This window comes from Falco naumanni, chromosome 1 (genome assembly GCF_017639655.2).
Source record: "Falco naumanni isolate bFalNau1 chromosome 1, bFalNau1.pat, whole genome shotgun sequence".
In the NCBI taxonomy this organism is placed as follows: domain Eukaryota; kingdom Metazoa; phylum Chordata; class Aves; order Falconiformes; family Falconidae; genus Falco; species Falco naumanni.
In genome coordinates, this window is record NC_054054.1 from 88601093 (window position 1) to 88616803 (window position 15711).

General features: G+C 38.4%; 1 protein-coding gene across 7 annotated transcripts in view; it reads left to right on the forward strand.

Moving 5' to 3' along the window:
- The window catches only part of CABIN1 (calcineurin binding protein 1), a 118766-nt gene that overhangs the window by 79519 nt on the left and 23536 nt on the right, over nt 1-15711 (forward strand). For all 7 annotated transcript variants that reach the window (XM_040604163.1, XM_040604145.1, XM_040604186.1 and 4 more), the window contains 4 exons: nt 4107-4270; nt 6313-6409; nt 7622-8263; nt 8720-8794. In XM_040604163.1, coding sequence (XP_040460097.1) covers nt 4107-4270; nt 6313-6409; nt 7622-8263; nt 8720-8794 — 978 coding nt within the window. The remainder of the gene's footprint in view (nt 1-4106; nt 4271-6312; nt 6410-7621; nt 8264-8719; nt 8795-15711) is intronic.

Here is a 15711-nt window from a genome sequence, read left to right on the forward strand (position 1 = left end):
GTAGCTGTGAAGAGAGGACACAAGTAACGTTAGTACTACTTAAGTGTGTTGTGCTTAACCCTGTATTAAAAGTCTTTAAAAAGAAAAAAGAGTTTAGGAAAGTGTTTGGTTTTGCTTTGGTCACTTGAAGGCAGCAGTAGAATTGAGTTTGTTGTATGTGGTGCAGCTTGCACTTCTGGGACTTCTTGGGGAAAAAAGAGAAGGAAAAAAAAAGAGGGAGTTGAGTCGTAAGTAATGGGAGGTCTTTATTTGTAACAGTAGTGTTTTTAATGTGTTTACTTGTTATATGTGAATTGGATTGTCTAAACTATGACTAGCATTTCTCCATTTCATTCATGGAGCATTGAGAGAGCAAAGTTTGATCTCTGCTTAGAAAATGGCTTACTCTGAAGCTCTCTATTGTCAGCAGCAGCCATCCCCAGAGAAGTTTGGGTTTTGTCGAGAACTGTCAGCCTTTCCTCCTCAGAGAGGCATTCCTAAACCCCAGGGAATCCCCTCCTGTAAAGTTCTGGAGTATGCAGCATGGAGGAATAATAAGCACTTCCTTCCTTTCTATTTTGAGTGACTGAACTGGAAAGTAGCTGCTGTTGCTGTAGCTTGTGCTCACAAAAGCCTGTGCAGCATGGTCCTCTTCTCCTCACCCTCCTCCCCGGGTCTTCAATTCTTTTGCAAGGGGAGGTTGTGCAGCAAGTTTCAAACTGAAAAAAATTAAAAAGTATCACCAGGAATATGGTAGATTAACTTCATTATTCAGTTTCATATTTAATGTAAAATTCAGTATTATTGTTATCTGCAGGATTTTCTTGTACTCCCAGGTTTATGTTTTTTCTAGCAGTGCATATCAGGCTTGTTTCCCCTGCCCCCAGCTCATACAGAGTGTTTGTTTAGCCAGGAAGGCACGGAGAGCAGCTTGGTGTTTTGGGTCATGAGAGGCATTTTGGAGTTGTTGGAAGCGTCTTGTGCCTTCCTCTAGTTTCGTGTAAACAGCTTTGCTGGCTGTTGCAGAAGCGGGGAGAACCTTTCAGCTGCAGGAACAGTGGCCATCAAACAAGGGCAGTGCACTGGATTTAAAATCCTTTTGGTGGCCAGAGCTGGAGACATTTTGTGAAGTGGCCTGGGTGGTGGTAATCAGTAACAAAACCTTTCAAAGAACTGCAGATGTTGATCACAAGGTTCTGCATTCCTCAGTGTGTGTGTAATTTCAAGAGAGGTACTTTGCTAAGAAAACTGAATTTTCAAATGATGATATGAAAACTTTTGATTTTAGTCAAACTGACTAACTTTTTCTGCTCTCTTCCCCAGTTATTTCATTACAAGCTTTGCATTTGTATCTATCTTAAGTTTTGTTATATAAAAAAGAAACCCAAACCCTAGCATTCAGCTTTCTAAAAAGTTGCAGTGTATGATCTGAGAAATATTCTTCCTGAAGCTTATTGATAGTTATAGCTTATAGATAGGGAAGGAAAAAATCTTGCCTGGTGTGCCTAGTTAAATTTCTCTTTGGGAGAGGTTTGAATAAGACTGTTTCTTTAGTCTTTGACTCAAACTGCAGGCTTAAAAAGAATTCCTCACTCATTAAGTAAATTCTGATATACTCACTGTAACATCAGTGTTTTGCATATTGCTTAATAAAATCACAGTGGGTGGAATGAAGATTGTTCTGGCTCCTGATGGCAGGTTCTTTCTGCTTTTGGCTTGAGGCTGCATGTGAGACAGGCAGGTATGTAACATAGGACAGTAATCTTATTTATTGCTGTTTTGCATTTGTAAAACTGCAAGTCAACACATGAAAAATTGGTGACTTTTCTTTTAAAATCAGGCATTCTTTTGTAATTGCAATGATAAAGTAAACTTAAACACCCCTAATGTGAGTTTTAATTTAAGCTCTTTCAATGTGCCCTGTTGTAGAAAGACAGAAGAGCAGCATTTCCTAAAATATGCAACTGTGTTTCTGTCAGATGGACTTTGTCACTTTCAGGCTTTCTGGCTGCAATTAGCATATTCTGTCACTGCAAATGGTTTTACTGCGTTATTGTAATTTCTAGGGTAGCATTAAAATGTATACACAGGCCATGGGAGAAGGAGCTGCGGAATGATTTTCAACCGATACCATTTGAAAGTATCTAAAAGCTCCCTCCAAGTAATCTGCCTAATTCAAAGAAGGGATGAGATAATGCTGAGAAAGACCAGGAACCTACGCATTGGCTGTCTTCCATTCCTACAATATGCATCTAAGTTGACCATAAATTGTTTTCTGTAGTTAAATTGGCTAAGTAGGCTGTTGCAATGTGGTGCATTATGAGGCATTCAGTTGTTTTAGGATTTGGCAGACACCCAGTTTACATATGTGCAGAGAAGCAAAAAATGCCAGGCCCAGAATGTGTGTGTTTCATCTGTAGCCTGAAAGGAGAGTAATTGTATAGTTGGGGGGAAGAAAAAGACTCTCTATTTAAATGAGGTATGTGCTGTTTGATGGAACTGTTACTTGCAAGATCTGTATGTGCTTGAGACCAACTGAGCTGTACGAACAGGTTAAGAGCTTTGCCACCAAGCCGCAGAAGGTACTTGTGGGCGGTGGTAGTTGGGGATAGGAGGAAGCGACGGTTGTGCCTCGGGGGGCAGTCATGGTACGGTTTTAGGCACTTTGTGGAAACGGGAAGCTACAAAAAAAAGTTTGAAAGAAAGCTTCAGAGATCAAAGAGGAAAAATGGCTTTCTCTGTGATCAATAGGGAGTAAGAGTAGAGAGCATGAGGAAAATAAAGAAAATTTTGCAGAGCAGTCTGTGTATTGTATTTAGTTGAAGTCATTGTTTCCTATTTAAAGACAGTGATATTTGTGTGTTGTATAGGAACTTGGCAAAAAAACATCCCATGGAGTAGAACTGCAGATTTTCTGAAGACGTGTAGGGGGAGGCTCTGTTGTAGACAGGCTGGTTACATATTTGCTTCTTTTGTGGTCAAATGTAATTTAAGATTGCAGTAATAATTTTCTTTGTGTTAAGATCTGAAGGATTTTGCTCACATTGAAAGTAAAGCTAAAAATATCAAAGCAAGACCTTTAAACAAGGATAAAGGAGTAAATATTTGTATATCCTGCTCTCTGAACCGGTTTGGAAAGCAAAATTCATTTTCAGTCAGGCAGTCCTCTCGCTGAGACTGTTCTTTCCTGCATTGACACAAAATGGTATACATGACCAGAGGATTTTCCTCTTAAAAGAGCTGCTACAGGAAAAGTTTCAGAACTGACTAAAGCACAAGAGAAAGGTTTCCACTGATGGAACGGCAGTTTTTGTGAATGGTCATAATATAAGTTGCGTACTAACATGCAAGCATAGTAGTATTTGCGTTACATTTTTTCAGATATGGTTGACTAGCGTGTTGACAGCATCCATTGGAAAAAAACTCCTTAGACTTACTAGACATTGCAAAATCTGAGCTGACTAACCATAATTAAATTGTATTTTCTATCAGTCTCCAGCCTTATTTCCCAGAGATTCCCTTGTCCTAGAATAGAAATTTAATTAGAAAGCTCAGGATGCATACACAAGTGTTTGAATCTGCCACTGGAAAATGGATACTGCTGAGGAATCTGATTCTTCCTATCAGGCTGGTTAGTGCCATGGTGAACACTGAGGATATAAGGCAGTGACCAAGTTCCTAAGACATTTAGTAACAGATTATTTGAAGATAGACACTTGCTGTGGCTGCACAGTCGTAGCAGCTTTCAGGCCAGGAAATCTTACTTTAAGTTACACCTTGTTTTTTATGGTAGTTGAGCTTTGGCTTAGGAAGGCGTGTTCACAGGTGTTTAAGAAAAATGCACAATATAATTTAGGCTTTGCTTGCCTTTTCCTGGGAATAGTTCAGAAGCACGTTTAGAAGGTGTGCTGTGGCTTATGCAAGCCTCCCTCATTTGCTACTGGCAGGAATCAGTTGACTTTAAATCCAGATCTCCCTGTCTGAAGGACCACAGCGTTTGTCTGTCCATTATTCCCCTGACCCTCAGTGAAGTTCAGTATGCTGTGGAATCTGACCTATTTTTTAAGATTTCTGCCATTTTCAGTTGGATCCCTCTTTAGAGGTTTCCTCTTTTCCTTTCTCTGCAGGGAATCTGGCGAATCCCCGTGGATGAGATTGACCGCCCAGGCAGTTTTGCATCTCATATGAACCGCTCTATTGTCTTACTGCTAAATGTGCTGTCACAACTGAAGGATTACAACACCTTGCTGAAAGTCTCATCTATGCTGCAGAGGACCCCTGATCAGGGAAAGTATGATGTGTTTATTTTAATCAATTACTTTGTAAAGCTGATGTATTTTGTTCACTCTGTAATTATTTGATTTAAAAATGTTTTTAGCTTAGGATAAAAGTTTAGACAGATTTCCTTGGGAATGTAGTGGAAGGATGGTTGATTTTTCTCAGGATTACAATTCCATAGTAGAGTCTAGAATTTCTCTGCTTTTCTGTTGAAACTCAGAGCAGCCATACAGCTGCCTTAACAGACTTGCAGAGGTTTTCTGTCATGTGAAGGGATTCACTGAGGGAACAGAGCATCATGACTTCTGCACCCCTCTGCTGGCCTCTTGCATAAGAGCTGTGTCCAGTGAGGGAGGTCACGGCCCAGGCGTCCTGCCTTCCTGTAATCCTTGACGGACTGAACAATGGTTATGTGCCTGTTGGCAGCTGATGCTATTTAAAAAGCTTATCCTATTCAGGGGTGAGCTAATTTTAATTGCATTAACCTTATTTAAGGAAAAAGAAGCCGTTTAATGCGAGCTATATACAGGTTCATATCAATGGGAAGACCAAAATAAACATCTAAGGAAAACACTGAAGCAATTGAGGTAAAATTCTAGTAGTTTGCCAAGTGGTAAATGTTGAGATTAGTCTCTGGTAAATGCTTAAGAAATTGAACTGAATGATTGATGGCAGTAAGTTGGAGGCATTGAAGGCTCTTTCATGTGTTTTTGAGTGTGAGTGCGTGTGAATTTGCATAGGTTGTAGTATGTCTGGGAATATGTTGCCACATGTTCAGCAGACTTGAAGCCAAAAATACTTTGACTTTCAGCATATCAGAAGTACTGGACCATAGAAGGTTTAAACTCTGTCCTAAGCAAGCCCACAGCTGTACTAAAAATATTATGTTATTTATAAGTCTAGACTGAATTTAACAAACAAGTAATTTGACATGTTGGATCAGTCAGTGCCAGCCATGGTGAACTGCAGTCATTACAGGAACTTATAAATGCAGATATTCTGGGTGTGTCTGGTATATGCCTGTAACAGCCCTGTTTTTAAAAATAGGATGGTTTTTAGCTGAACTTTAGTTATTACTGAACTAGTGAGGAGTCAGGTTTTTGTATCTTGTTTAAAAAGCAAACCATAGAATTACCAATTTAATGTAATACTGTAGAGAGAAAATACGTGTATTAAAAATGTTGGCTTTTTTACTGAAATAGTACCCTTCAAAATTATTTACTTTATATTTAGCCCTGTCATTAGAACCAGCCAGTTCTGAGATAGAAATTCAGTTTTCCATCAAACTCAATTAGGTGGGATGGCTGGCTGGAAATGTTGCCCTTGAAAGTGAACTAAAGCATTGTGTCAGAATACACTGAAGTTACAATGCTCTAGTAAATTAAATGAAGCTATAGAGTGAATAAGTGTTAGATATACAATTTTTTTTTTAATAATATTGAATAGGAAAAAAGGTATTAGTACATGGGTGTTTTAGCTCTAAAAAACCTAGATTCAAAGGCAACTGATAAGACACACGAGAAAGGATTTGCTGTTGTCCTTAATCTCACATGCATGGTTCATCCAGAACATGAAAATCACCTGACAGTTCAAAGATAACTTTGTGTGGCTAGTACTCTTTTTCAAGAAAAGGTTTGAATGAAAAGCTGGTATTTGAGGGGCACAGAAGGCCTGATAAAAGAAAACTGTAATTCTGGTTGTCTGTTTTGCTCTGGGTTTGGTTTTTTGGGGTTTCTTTCTTCATTTCTTGCCTTCCCTCTGTTTGCAGATAGTGCTATCTCTTGCTTCATGCCTGTCACCTTAAATGATTGTGGGGAGGGGAGAAATGGAGGGAAAAATAACTGAAGTGTTGTATTTCAATATGCAACTGTGTATGTTTTGTTTGCTTTCTTCTAACTTGTTTTTTTAGAATTGTTGCGTTAGGTTTTTTTGTTGAATGGGTTTATTTTGGTTTGATTTTTTTTTATATTTTTTTTTAACATCCTCGTTCTTGCTTTTGAAGTCCTGTAACCTTTTGGCAGTTAGCTTAATTTCTGTTACCTTACTGTGGCACAGGAAGTACTTGCGTGATGCAGATCGCCAGGTTCTGGCCCAACAAGCCTTTGTGCTTACAGTGAAAGTGTTGGAGGACACTCTCAACGATCTGACGCAGGTAAGGCAGCAGTGCATTTAATGGTCATTGGTAATTAAATTTTTCTATGTTCAGTTTACTTATTCCTTAGATCTCCTCGGGCTGAAGGGCTACATTATTATCAGTTGTATCTGATATCTTTTGTTTATATGCAACTACTGAGAAAACTTTCTTCCAGCATTGTTGTTTTTCCTTATTTGGGAATCTAGTAACAAATATAGTTGTTGAGAATGGATTGCAGGAACTTTGGTTTGGCTGTCCCTCAAATTTCAAGTGATGGTAGTAGAACAGCTGCATTTTCAGGTGGGAGCTATTGGAAATTTCGTTATAAAATGAACTAAGATTCCTCTTGCAAAACAAAACTAGGCAACTAGATATACATGCCTAGCCATTTTTAACTGCTGGTCCTTGACAGCACCACACCTGTTATTACATTGAATTGTAATTTAGATTTAATTTTAAAAAGTCATATAGAGACTAAGCAGTTTCTGAGTTAAGATAATTGGAAATTGGAAGTTTATTTGGTAAACACTTTTAAGGAAGAACTTGTTCCTAAGGGTTTTTCAAGTTGACAGATTATGAGTTTAACAAATTAAATGAAAACATCCGTAAGAGCACTGGAACTCTGTGTATGAAATAGTTGGTTCACAGATCTGGATGAAAGAATTGTATCACTAGCAATTTTTGAAAGAAGAGATGACATACTGAGGTATTGGACCATTACCAAAGTAAAGGTACAAAAATTAAAACCCTGTGGCAGAATTTAGCATACTTCTTGATCTGCTAACATGAAGAAAGTTAAGTAAGAGCAACCAAAGGGAAGGTTCTTAAATTGGAGGTTGATCTGCAGCTGCCAAACGAAACAGGTTTAGTTTTGATTTCAGTACATTAGAAGAAAATTCTGCACTGTTAAAACCTTGGATTTCATTTAGTTGGATCCCACAGTACACACTGAAGTAGTGCAGGGGAAAAAAATTGCAGCTTTGGTTCAGCATATGCAGTTGATTTCTCTGTGATGTTTTCACTGTTAAAAAAATCTTACTTTAACTGTAAGATTTGTGGCTTGGATTAATTAATATTCAGGAACAAACAAGAATGAATATAGAATAAATGCTTTTTCTTCAGCAGAGACAGTAATGTAAAGGTACTTGTCAGTATTCATGGTGCTCATAGCTGTGCTCAAATGCTTTCTGATTGCAATAATAACAGAAAAGAATGACTTCTTTCACTAAGGTTTCAGAAGATCAGAGTTCCAAGTCTTCTAACCTTGCTTCAGGAAGGATGACAACAGACGTTTCTAATAAAACTAGTGCTGAAGAGGGGAAGGATGTCCTTCCCAAAAAGCCAGTTTTATCAGATGGAGTAGTACATAGTACTGAAAACGGAGTAAAGGAGGTCACACAGGGACAAATTCCCAATGCTATGGACATATTGGAACAAGAGGACAAGAATGACAAGGAAATTAAAGAGCTCCCTAGGCCTGGTTCAGTTGAGCCGATGGATCTTGATGGATATTCTAATGACCCTGAAAAAATTGATTCTTCATGTAAACGCAGTGAGCCAGACCGTCTTCAGTCTGGCAGGAACTCAAAAGAGAGAGCTCCAGAGAGCCGGACTCCAGAACTTTCTTTGGAAGAGCTAAGTATTAGCTCAAAACATCAGCAGCAGGCAGCTAAAGGAATAGTTCAAGCAGTACCTACAGAAGAACCTGTCCAGAGATCAAGCAGGAAGAGGAAATTACTTGAGGACGTGGAGTCTGGGAAAACACTTCTGCTTGATGCTTATCGAGTATGGCAGCAAGGTCAGAAAGTTATGACCTATGACCTGGGTAAAATTGAGAAGATCATGTCTGAAACGTACATGCTGATTAAACAGGTAAAGTATTTTACCGTTAGTTGTAATTTCTCTGTGTGACCTCGGACATGCTTATAGAATAATAATAAGTGCCAAACCAAGCAGTATAAAATTGGCCCTATACCTGTTCAAAAGCTGGGGAGATATTTATCTCCCAAAGAATCATTCTCTTGACAAGACCACTACTAGAGGTGGAGGGGAAACCCTCCATGTTTTGGAGGTAAATTTCTGAAATCAGTTAAGAGCTATAATACCAATTACATTAGGTTTGTTCATGCTAAATATTATTTTGTATTAAGAGAGCGTTGTATATCTTTCACTATAGACTCCCAAATAACTTAAGATCACCATTCTGCCGTAGAAGAGCTGATTCTCCGCCTTATTCTCATGCTTTACCTCCCCATTTCATCTGATTTTAATTAGATTTATAGATGAGCTAAGTAATTGTGACTTCATTAGTTGTGATTCTGTGTTCAGGTGGATGAAGAAGTAGCACTTGAACAGGCAGTCAAGTTTTGCCAGGTGCATATGGGAGCATCAGCACAGAAACAGGTAAGCTCTGTGAAGTCTCTGGCTGCTTGTAACAAGCTTTTATTACTTAGCCTGTACAATCAAGTCTGTCACTGAGTGTTTGCAGCAATTAGAAATACCTACTTTCCTTGTGTTGTTGTCATCTAAGACAAGTTGGGTCACATTAGTGTAGGGAGCTCATCCCTTTTGTTAGGGTCATTGCTATTGTGTATGTCAGGCTTGAAGGACAGTTTGCGTGTCCAAAAGCTTGTGGGGAAACCCCCAAACAATCTTAAAATTGAAATATTTATAGCACACTACAGTTTCCTTAATGTCCCCATCATTCCTCAGCACTTCATGGATGGTAATTACTTCTCTCTGATCCCTAAGGGCTAACAACCTCATCAGCTCTTCCCTTCCTAACATTGCACTCTGCTCCAGAGATACCAAATATCTTTTCTCTCAACTTGCATGGCTGAGAAACTGATTTTAACTCTGTTATATTACTCAGTTTATTTTTAGCTTGTAGTTTCTCAGTTTATCCAGTGAACAATTACAGAGCTTTAAAGGGATGGTTATTTATCAGTCCTTAATGTGAAATCAAAGCCAAGAGGAGAACTGGATGAATGACGTGTTTTGTGGCCATTTGTTTTGCCAGCAAACCATCAGTTGAAAGCCCCAGAGTATTTTCTAGGTTTGTACTTTCCATAATTTTTGCCGCCAGCACACAAAGAAGCAGTTACTCAGCACATTTTGACTAGAAGATAAAATATATTTTGAAGAGAAATCTGTGTTCCTAGTTAATACTGCTCAGAGCTTTGTGAGTGTTTTATGCTATGAAAATGCAGTCTGTTATTGATTGGTAGCTCTCAAAAAGTAACTAAAATAGTATTTGTCTAAGAATATTTGAAAAAAAAATCTGTTGAAGTGCAACTTAGAAGTCTGTTATCTTCGAGTGTTTCACAAGTGGTGGTCTGTATCATGCCTAAGTGTAAACCAGAAAGCATCTCTAAGGTTTTCTGTACAAGAAAGGTATATAACTATATGAATAAGTTGAACCATGTTTCAGTACTGATTTAAAGTAGAGCTCTTTCAGAAATGTCTTGAACAAACTTGGTGTACGAGCTGCAGAAATTTATTCTGGTTTTCTGTAGTTTGTCTCTTCTGTCCCTTGAGTATCTCTTCCATTATTTCATCTTCCCATCATCTCCTGTAATTTCATCTTCCTGTCATGTGCCTTACCCAGCAGAACTGTACACACAAGAAAAGCTACAAGCTATGACTAGTCTAGATATATCCACACACACATTCCAACTCGCCAGTTACCAGGAAAAAGGTAGTATTGTTGCAGAGAGGGGGAGAATTGCCTGCTTCTCCATCACTTGATTCTTTCCCTTTGCCTAGGCACTAATACCATAAAAATGGAAGGACAGTAAAAGTCTGTTCTTCAGAATTTCTCTTCTCTTCATCTTCCAAATTGGGATGGGGCTTTTCTTCTGTAAAATACACCTATCTCTGCTTTGCAAAAACTTTTGAGGTGGTACATCTCTGATGTTAGCAAGTTAAATATTGTCTTAACGTGGAAAGGATTTGAATACCTATCTCACCTGATTTTCAAAAGAAACACATTTCTTAGAACTCCAGCTAATTCTTCTAGTTTCTGAAGCAAGTCCAGTATCTATCACCAGAACACTGCCTCTGTTCTTTAGATCTTTCCAAACTAACCTCAAATAACTCATGTTACCTGGTCGTCCCTTCAGTATGTTAATGTACATGAAAAATGCTTCTCAGAACTGAAGTACAACTGTTAGAGATGCTGCTTAGGAGGTAGAAGAACTTACAAAGGTGAACCTTTGCTATTACATAGAGTTAAGAGGCCTTCCTTTTAGGCTTTTCTGCCTAGTACAGCTGAAGAAAATTAAGGCTGTAGGTCAACTCCTGTAAAAAGGGTTAGTGCTGCCTACTCTGCAGCTTCAGGAAAAGTAGATTTCTTTGTCTTTTGTGGAAAGTTCCAGCTTTTTTTCTGTTTGTTTTCATTTAAGATACGTGCCTTCAAGTGGAGCTTGAACCTTGCGTTTTCACACATTATTCTCTTGAATCTAGGGATGCTTGTTCTCCTCATCTCATTTTGATGAATATTGTTTTACTGGTGATTATTGCCTTGTCTAGGAGAGTAGAGGGGGTTGAAGCCCTCAGGGCAGACTCTCTTACACAGCATTTATTATAGACAAGATTACCTTCACACTAAATTTCTTCCTGAAATTGTGTTAGTTTTAGTTGTCAGAAGGCATGCCGACCTGTGTTTTTTCCTGTGCTGTATAGAAAGTCTGAGTCTTGAGTATCCATAAATGTTTCCAGTTATTAATACTGAGATAAAAATGATCTAACAGCGTGTTTAGTTAAAATGTGCATTTGTATAGTGCATCTCCTAGCAGGGTAACAGGACAGGATGTAAGAGTAAAGGGAGTTTTTCTTTATTAGATTTTCTGGAAGTAATTTTCTCCAGTTTGTGCCCCTTGGAAAGTCAGTAGCATGTTTCCATTGAACTGTAGAAATTAACATAAGTGTCAAAAGAGGTATTGTAGTAGAAGTGTTTTCTTTGATTGTGGTCTGGTATTTAAGATTTTAAGTTTTTTTTTTATTAAGGAAATCTTGGCAAGTTAAGGCTTTTTAGTTTATCTTGGGGAAAAAACAGGCAACATCACACTGATTTATGACTTCAAAATAAAAAGAATTTGCTAATAAGCTTCTTTAAAAATAATATTACTGTTTGCTTTTTGGATGTATTCACTCAACAAACTTGCATGGATCAGCCAAGTTCCTTGATGAGCTTTCTTGAAGATTCTGGGTATGCGATTGCTATGGCAGTTCTTCCTGCAAAGTCAACACTTACTCAGGCATGTGGCAAAACACTAGAATCATGAAAAACCTGCACACAAACTAATCTTGAAAGTAGATGCAGTAGGTAAGCTACTATATAACTGCACTGGAATTGATGAAATTCCAGTTAAATCACTTGAAATAAAGCATACCTCTTAACACGATGCACTTTGAAGCTTGTAAGCATTCCCTTTTAGGAAGCAGTCCCAGCTAATGAGATTATTACATGCTGCAGTCTCACTTTCAGCTGTTTCTAGCAGAATCTTGTAAGCTGTGTGAAGCTGCCCTGCTGCTCGTATAACACTATGAATTAGTGTGGAGACACAGGAATAGCCACTCTTGTAGACATCTGTCTGTTTTCAAGATACTGAATCCTGTTTTATTTAAAATTGGCAAGTATTTGCAGTCTGTAAACAAATTATGTAATGTATAGAGCTGCTGCAGCCCAGAGAAGTGCTTTATTATTGGATAGTTTGAGTAGGTTTACAGGACCTGTGGTTCTTCAGTCACTTATCCCAAGCAATTGACAGTCAAAAAACCCCCTGTGAAGAAAGAGTCCACCTTGATGCATGTCTTTCTCTGTTGGCTGTTGTATTTTACAGTTCCAGGCAGTATATGGTTTCTTTATGGAAGTTTTCACTTACTACTAAAATAAGGAATTATTTGAATTACAGCTTTTCAGCTTTCTTCCAGACCAGTTGGAGTTTTTAACCTAAATATTTAACAACTTAGTTGAAATCTTTTTATACACCTCTTAAGGCTTAAGCAGGAAACAATAGAGCAATCAGTAAATGGAATTTGACAAAGCGGGTTGTTAGATCTCATCACAAAAGTATAACCTTTTTAATAGTTTGGCAGTACTGTGGCCCTTTCACTTGATTTCAGAAGTCCTCTGTAGTCCTCATGACTGTTGCAATGTTAACATGTGTTGAGCTGATGGCACTTTAGCGTCTTCTTCTACAAAGTCAGCTAAATGCATGGGGAAGTGGCTTAGAAGGGTTGGCTCCCAGCCTTGAAGAAGGCAGAAAAAGATGGTGGTACAAAACCTTGCCATGATGAGTTCCTCTGCTTCAGGATAGCTGTTGAAATTGAAGTGTTCTTGTGACATACTACACATCAACAAAGAAATTAATGTAGATATTCTGTCATGAGATCTTGTATAGGGTGGCAACATACCCTGCTTGTGCCAAGGATAGAAAATTGTGTTTCAAAAAGGAGTCCTTTATACATGTGACTGCGGTTCACAGTTCAGGTGTTGCTTAACATCTTAACAGGATGCTTAACAGTGTGCTGTGCTTGGACTGTAACACCTTTAACAGAAGGGTGTACCTGTGTGTACTCGGTACAGACTTGAGTAACATGCTATAGCATTAGAGCTCTAGTGTGGTGAGGAACCTTACCAGTTAAAATCAGTTGAGCATCATCTTATCACTTAAACATCTTCTCAAACTTAATTGGATCCAGCTCTTACTTTCGGGAGTACTTGATGTTTTTCCACAGCAAACACAGTTTTGCTTTACCAAATCCTGCTTATGGGAGCTTTGAGTTTTTAATGTCTAATCGAGAAGCAGCTGAAGAGCTGAAAGAGTCATTCAAAGAGGTTACCAAAGGGAGACTTGTGAACTTGAAAAACCTACTGGCAAATACAATGTAAGTTAATCCATTTATATTACCCAGAGGGGGTGTGTGGGGGGGTGGATTTTAACATCATTAATAATTTGTGCTGTGTTTGTATTTAGCTAGGTTCAGTGTTACTGTAATAAATATTTACTGTTAAACCATAATGGTGAAGTAAAATCTCAGCTTGTAATACTGTCTAATGTGAAAGTGAAATGGCAGGGAAGACTGAAGTGTATGCAGTTTTCTTGGTTTTAATAAAAAGGAAAACCCTTTACGGTGGGTGGGAAGACAGTAGCATAAACAGATGAGATTCCAGTAGTTGGTATAAAAATGTATTCAGTGTAAGTTGCTGGGAGATTTCGTTCAGTATTCCAAAATAATAATAATTCTAAAAAGTACTGTATTCATAAGCTTGAGCACACTTTAGTTCAAGATCTAGAGTGGTGATGCAACGTTCTTAAACATCGATATTAATGCTGCTGTTTATCTTTCTTATCGTATCCTCAAGAGGACAAGGGCAATATTGTCTGGTCAGTTTCCAGTGTTACAGAAGATGGCCCAGTGAACACCTTGCAAATAAATATCATTTTATCTGTTACAACAGTATAATCATCAGCCCTTCAGAGAATGCTGTTTTGCTGCTTGTTGCATATTTAACTGCTCTTGTTGAAGTTGCCGAGTTGATCATGTGACTAAACTAACATATGCAGAGGATTTGACAAAATAACTTCTCAAATATTCGCATGTTCTAGTACTGCCTATTGACCCTTTAGCCTATTGTACTGTTTTAAAAACAAAGAGGCTGAAGTTTCAGAAACTACTTGAATTTAGTTCAGACTATGGCAGCTTCCAAAGAAGGGTGTATGACCACCAGTAGTGACCCATCAGGAATGGGGTTGTGACTCCAACGACATTTAATTGCTCAGGCTAGAATTTAAAGTCATGAAGTGAGTAGTCATGCAATTGGAAAAGATGGGAGAGTGGTAGCCCATCTCACCTGGTGGCCTTTTAGTATCTGAGGGAAGAAAGTAAGTAGTTCTGGTTGTACTTACAGGCTGTGATGGGTGTTAGTTTTCTGATTATTTTTGTTGTTGTCTAAAGTCGTACCTCTAGAAGACATGATGGAGATTCACAGCGTAAGAATGTAGCATAGGTAAATCAGCACTTGAAAGAGAGAACTGCTGCTAGAAGAAGTAAGCCTGCTTCCTCGGTAGCTGCTTCTTCCTCTGCTATGGTATATGTTCCTTTGTGCTGGCACAAGCATTTGTATGGCTGTGCAGCCCACTGGACTGGAGAACAGCTCCAGTCGTTCATCCAGAGGAATGAAAGTCATTCCTCCTCTTTTTGTCCTTTTCTGCTTAAGTTCTTAAGTGTGAGCAAGGCTTTTGATACACATGTATCAAATGGGCTGAAATAGCTACCCCATAGTGGTCACAGTGTCATTAGTAGTTAAGTTTCTAAAGTTAGAGTAGAGATTAATTCGGTTTGGTCAAGCAGCATTTTGAAGGATGTTTGTTCTTTTCTTTAATTTTCTCAATCTGAGAATATTATCAAAAAATTTGCAGAGATCCTGAAAGCAGTCAGCTATGGCTCTGAGTTATAAGATATATTTTCAGTCTTGCCAACTAAGATTTTCATATGAAATTAATGGTCCCTGGAAATGGAATACCAAGGAGGACTTGCTGAAGGAGGATGAAAGATTAAGAAGCAGACTAGTTTGACCTTGAGGTAGCTTTGTGCTTAAATGTGTGTTCCTAAGGACCAAGGAGGGGACGTGCTGGCAGAAGCAGTTGTGAAGCTTCTAGATAATTAGAGAATTTCTAATAAGCCTTTCTACTGACTGCCTAAAATTGGTCATATTTAATTCTTCATTTTATACATAATGATGATGTCTGTGATACTGTTAAGGACATGTCGGCATGGGAAAGTTATTGCAGCACAAGCTATGATGAAGCTTCACAGTGTGCAGAATATTAATGCATGTGGAGATACTTCAGTCTAAGAATACATCTGTCTTCTTTTTTTCTTGACTTGCAATTTGAAAGGGTATTTTTATTACTGTGGACTTAATATTGAATGCCTTAATACTAAAATTACGGCTTTCACCAGCATTGAAACTGTCATGACAGGTAGCCTAAAGAGTACAGGTGAAACTTTGTGGTTGTGTGTTAGGGTATACTGTACATCAGCAATCCTGAGAACTGAATTTATATGGAACAGCTTAAAACATTGCAGACGTCAACATTGCACACAGGGCTGTATTTAACATCTCTAAAAATACAAGAGTGTTCAAAGGCAAAGTTCCAAAATGCCACTAAGTCTCTAATCCTGTGTTGTGACCCTTGAGAATAGGGGACTGACTGTAGAAACTCCCAGTACTGGGTAGCGTTGTAGTAGCTGAAATGTCTATTGGCTCCTTATGGTATAGTATATCATCTAAATGTCATGAGAAGGGACTG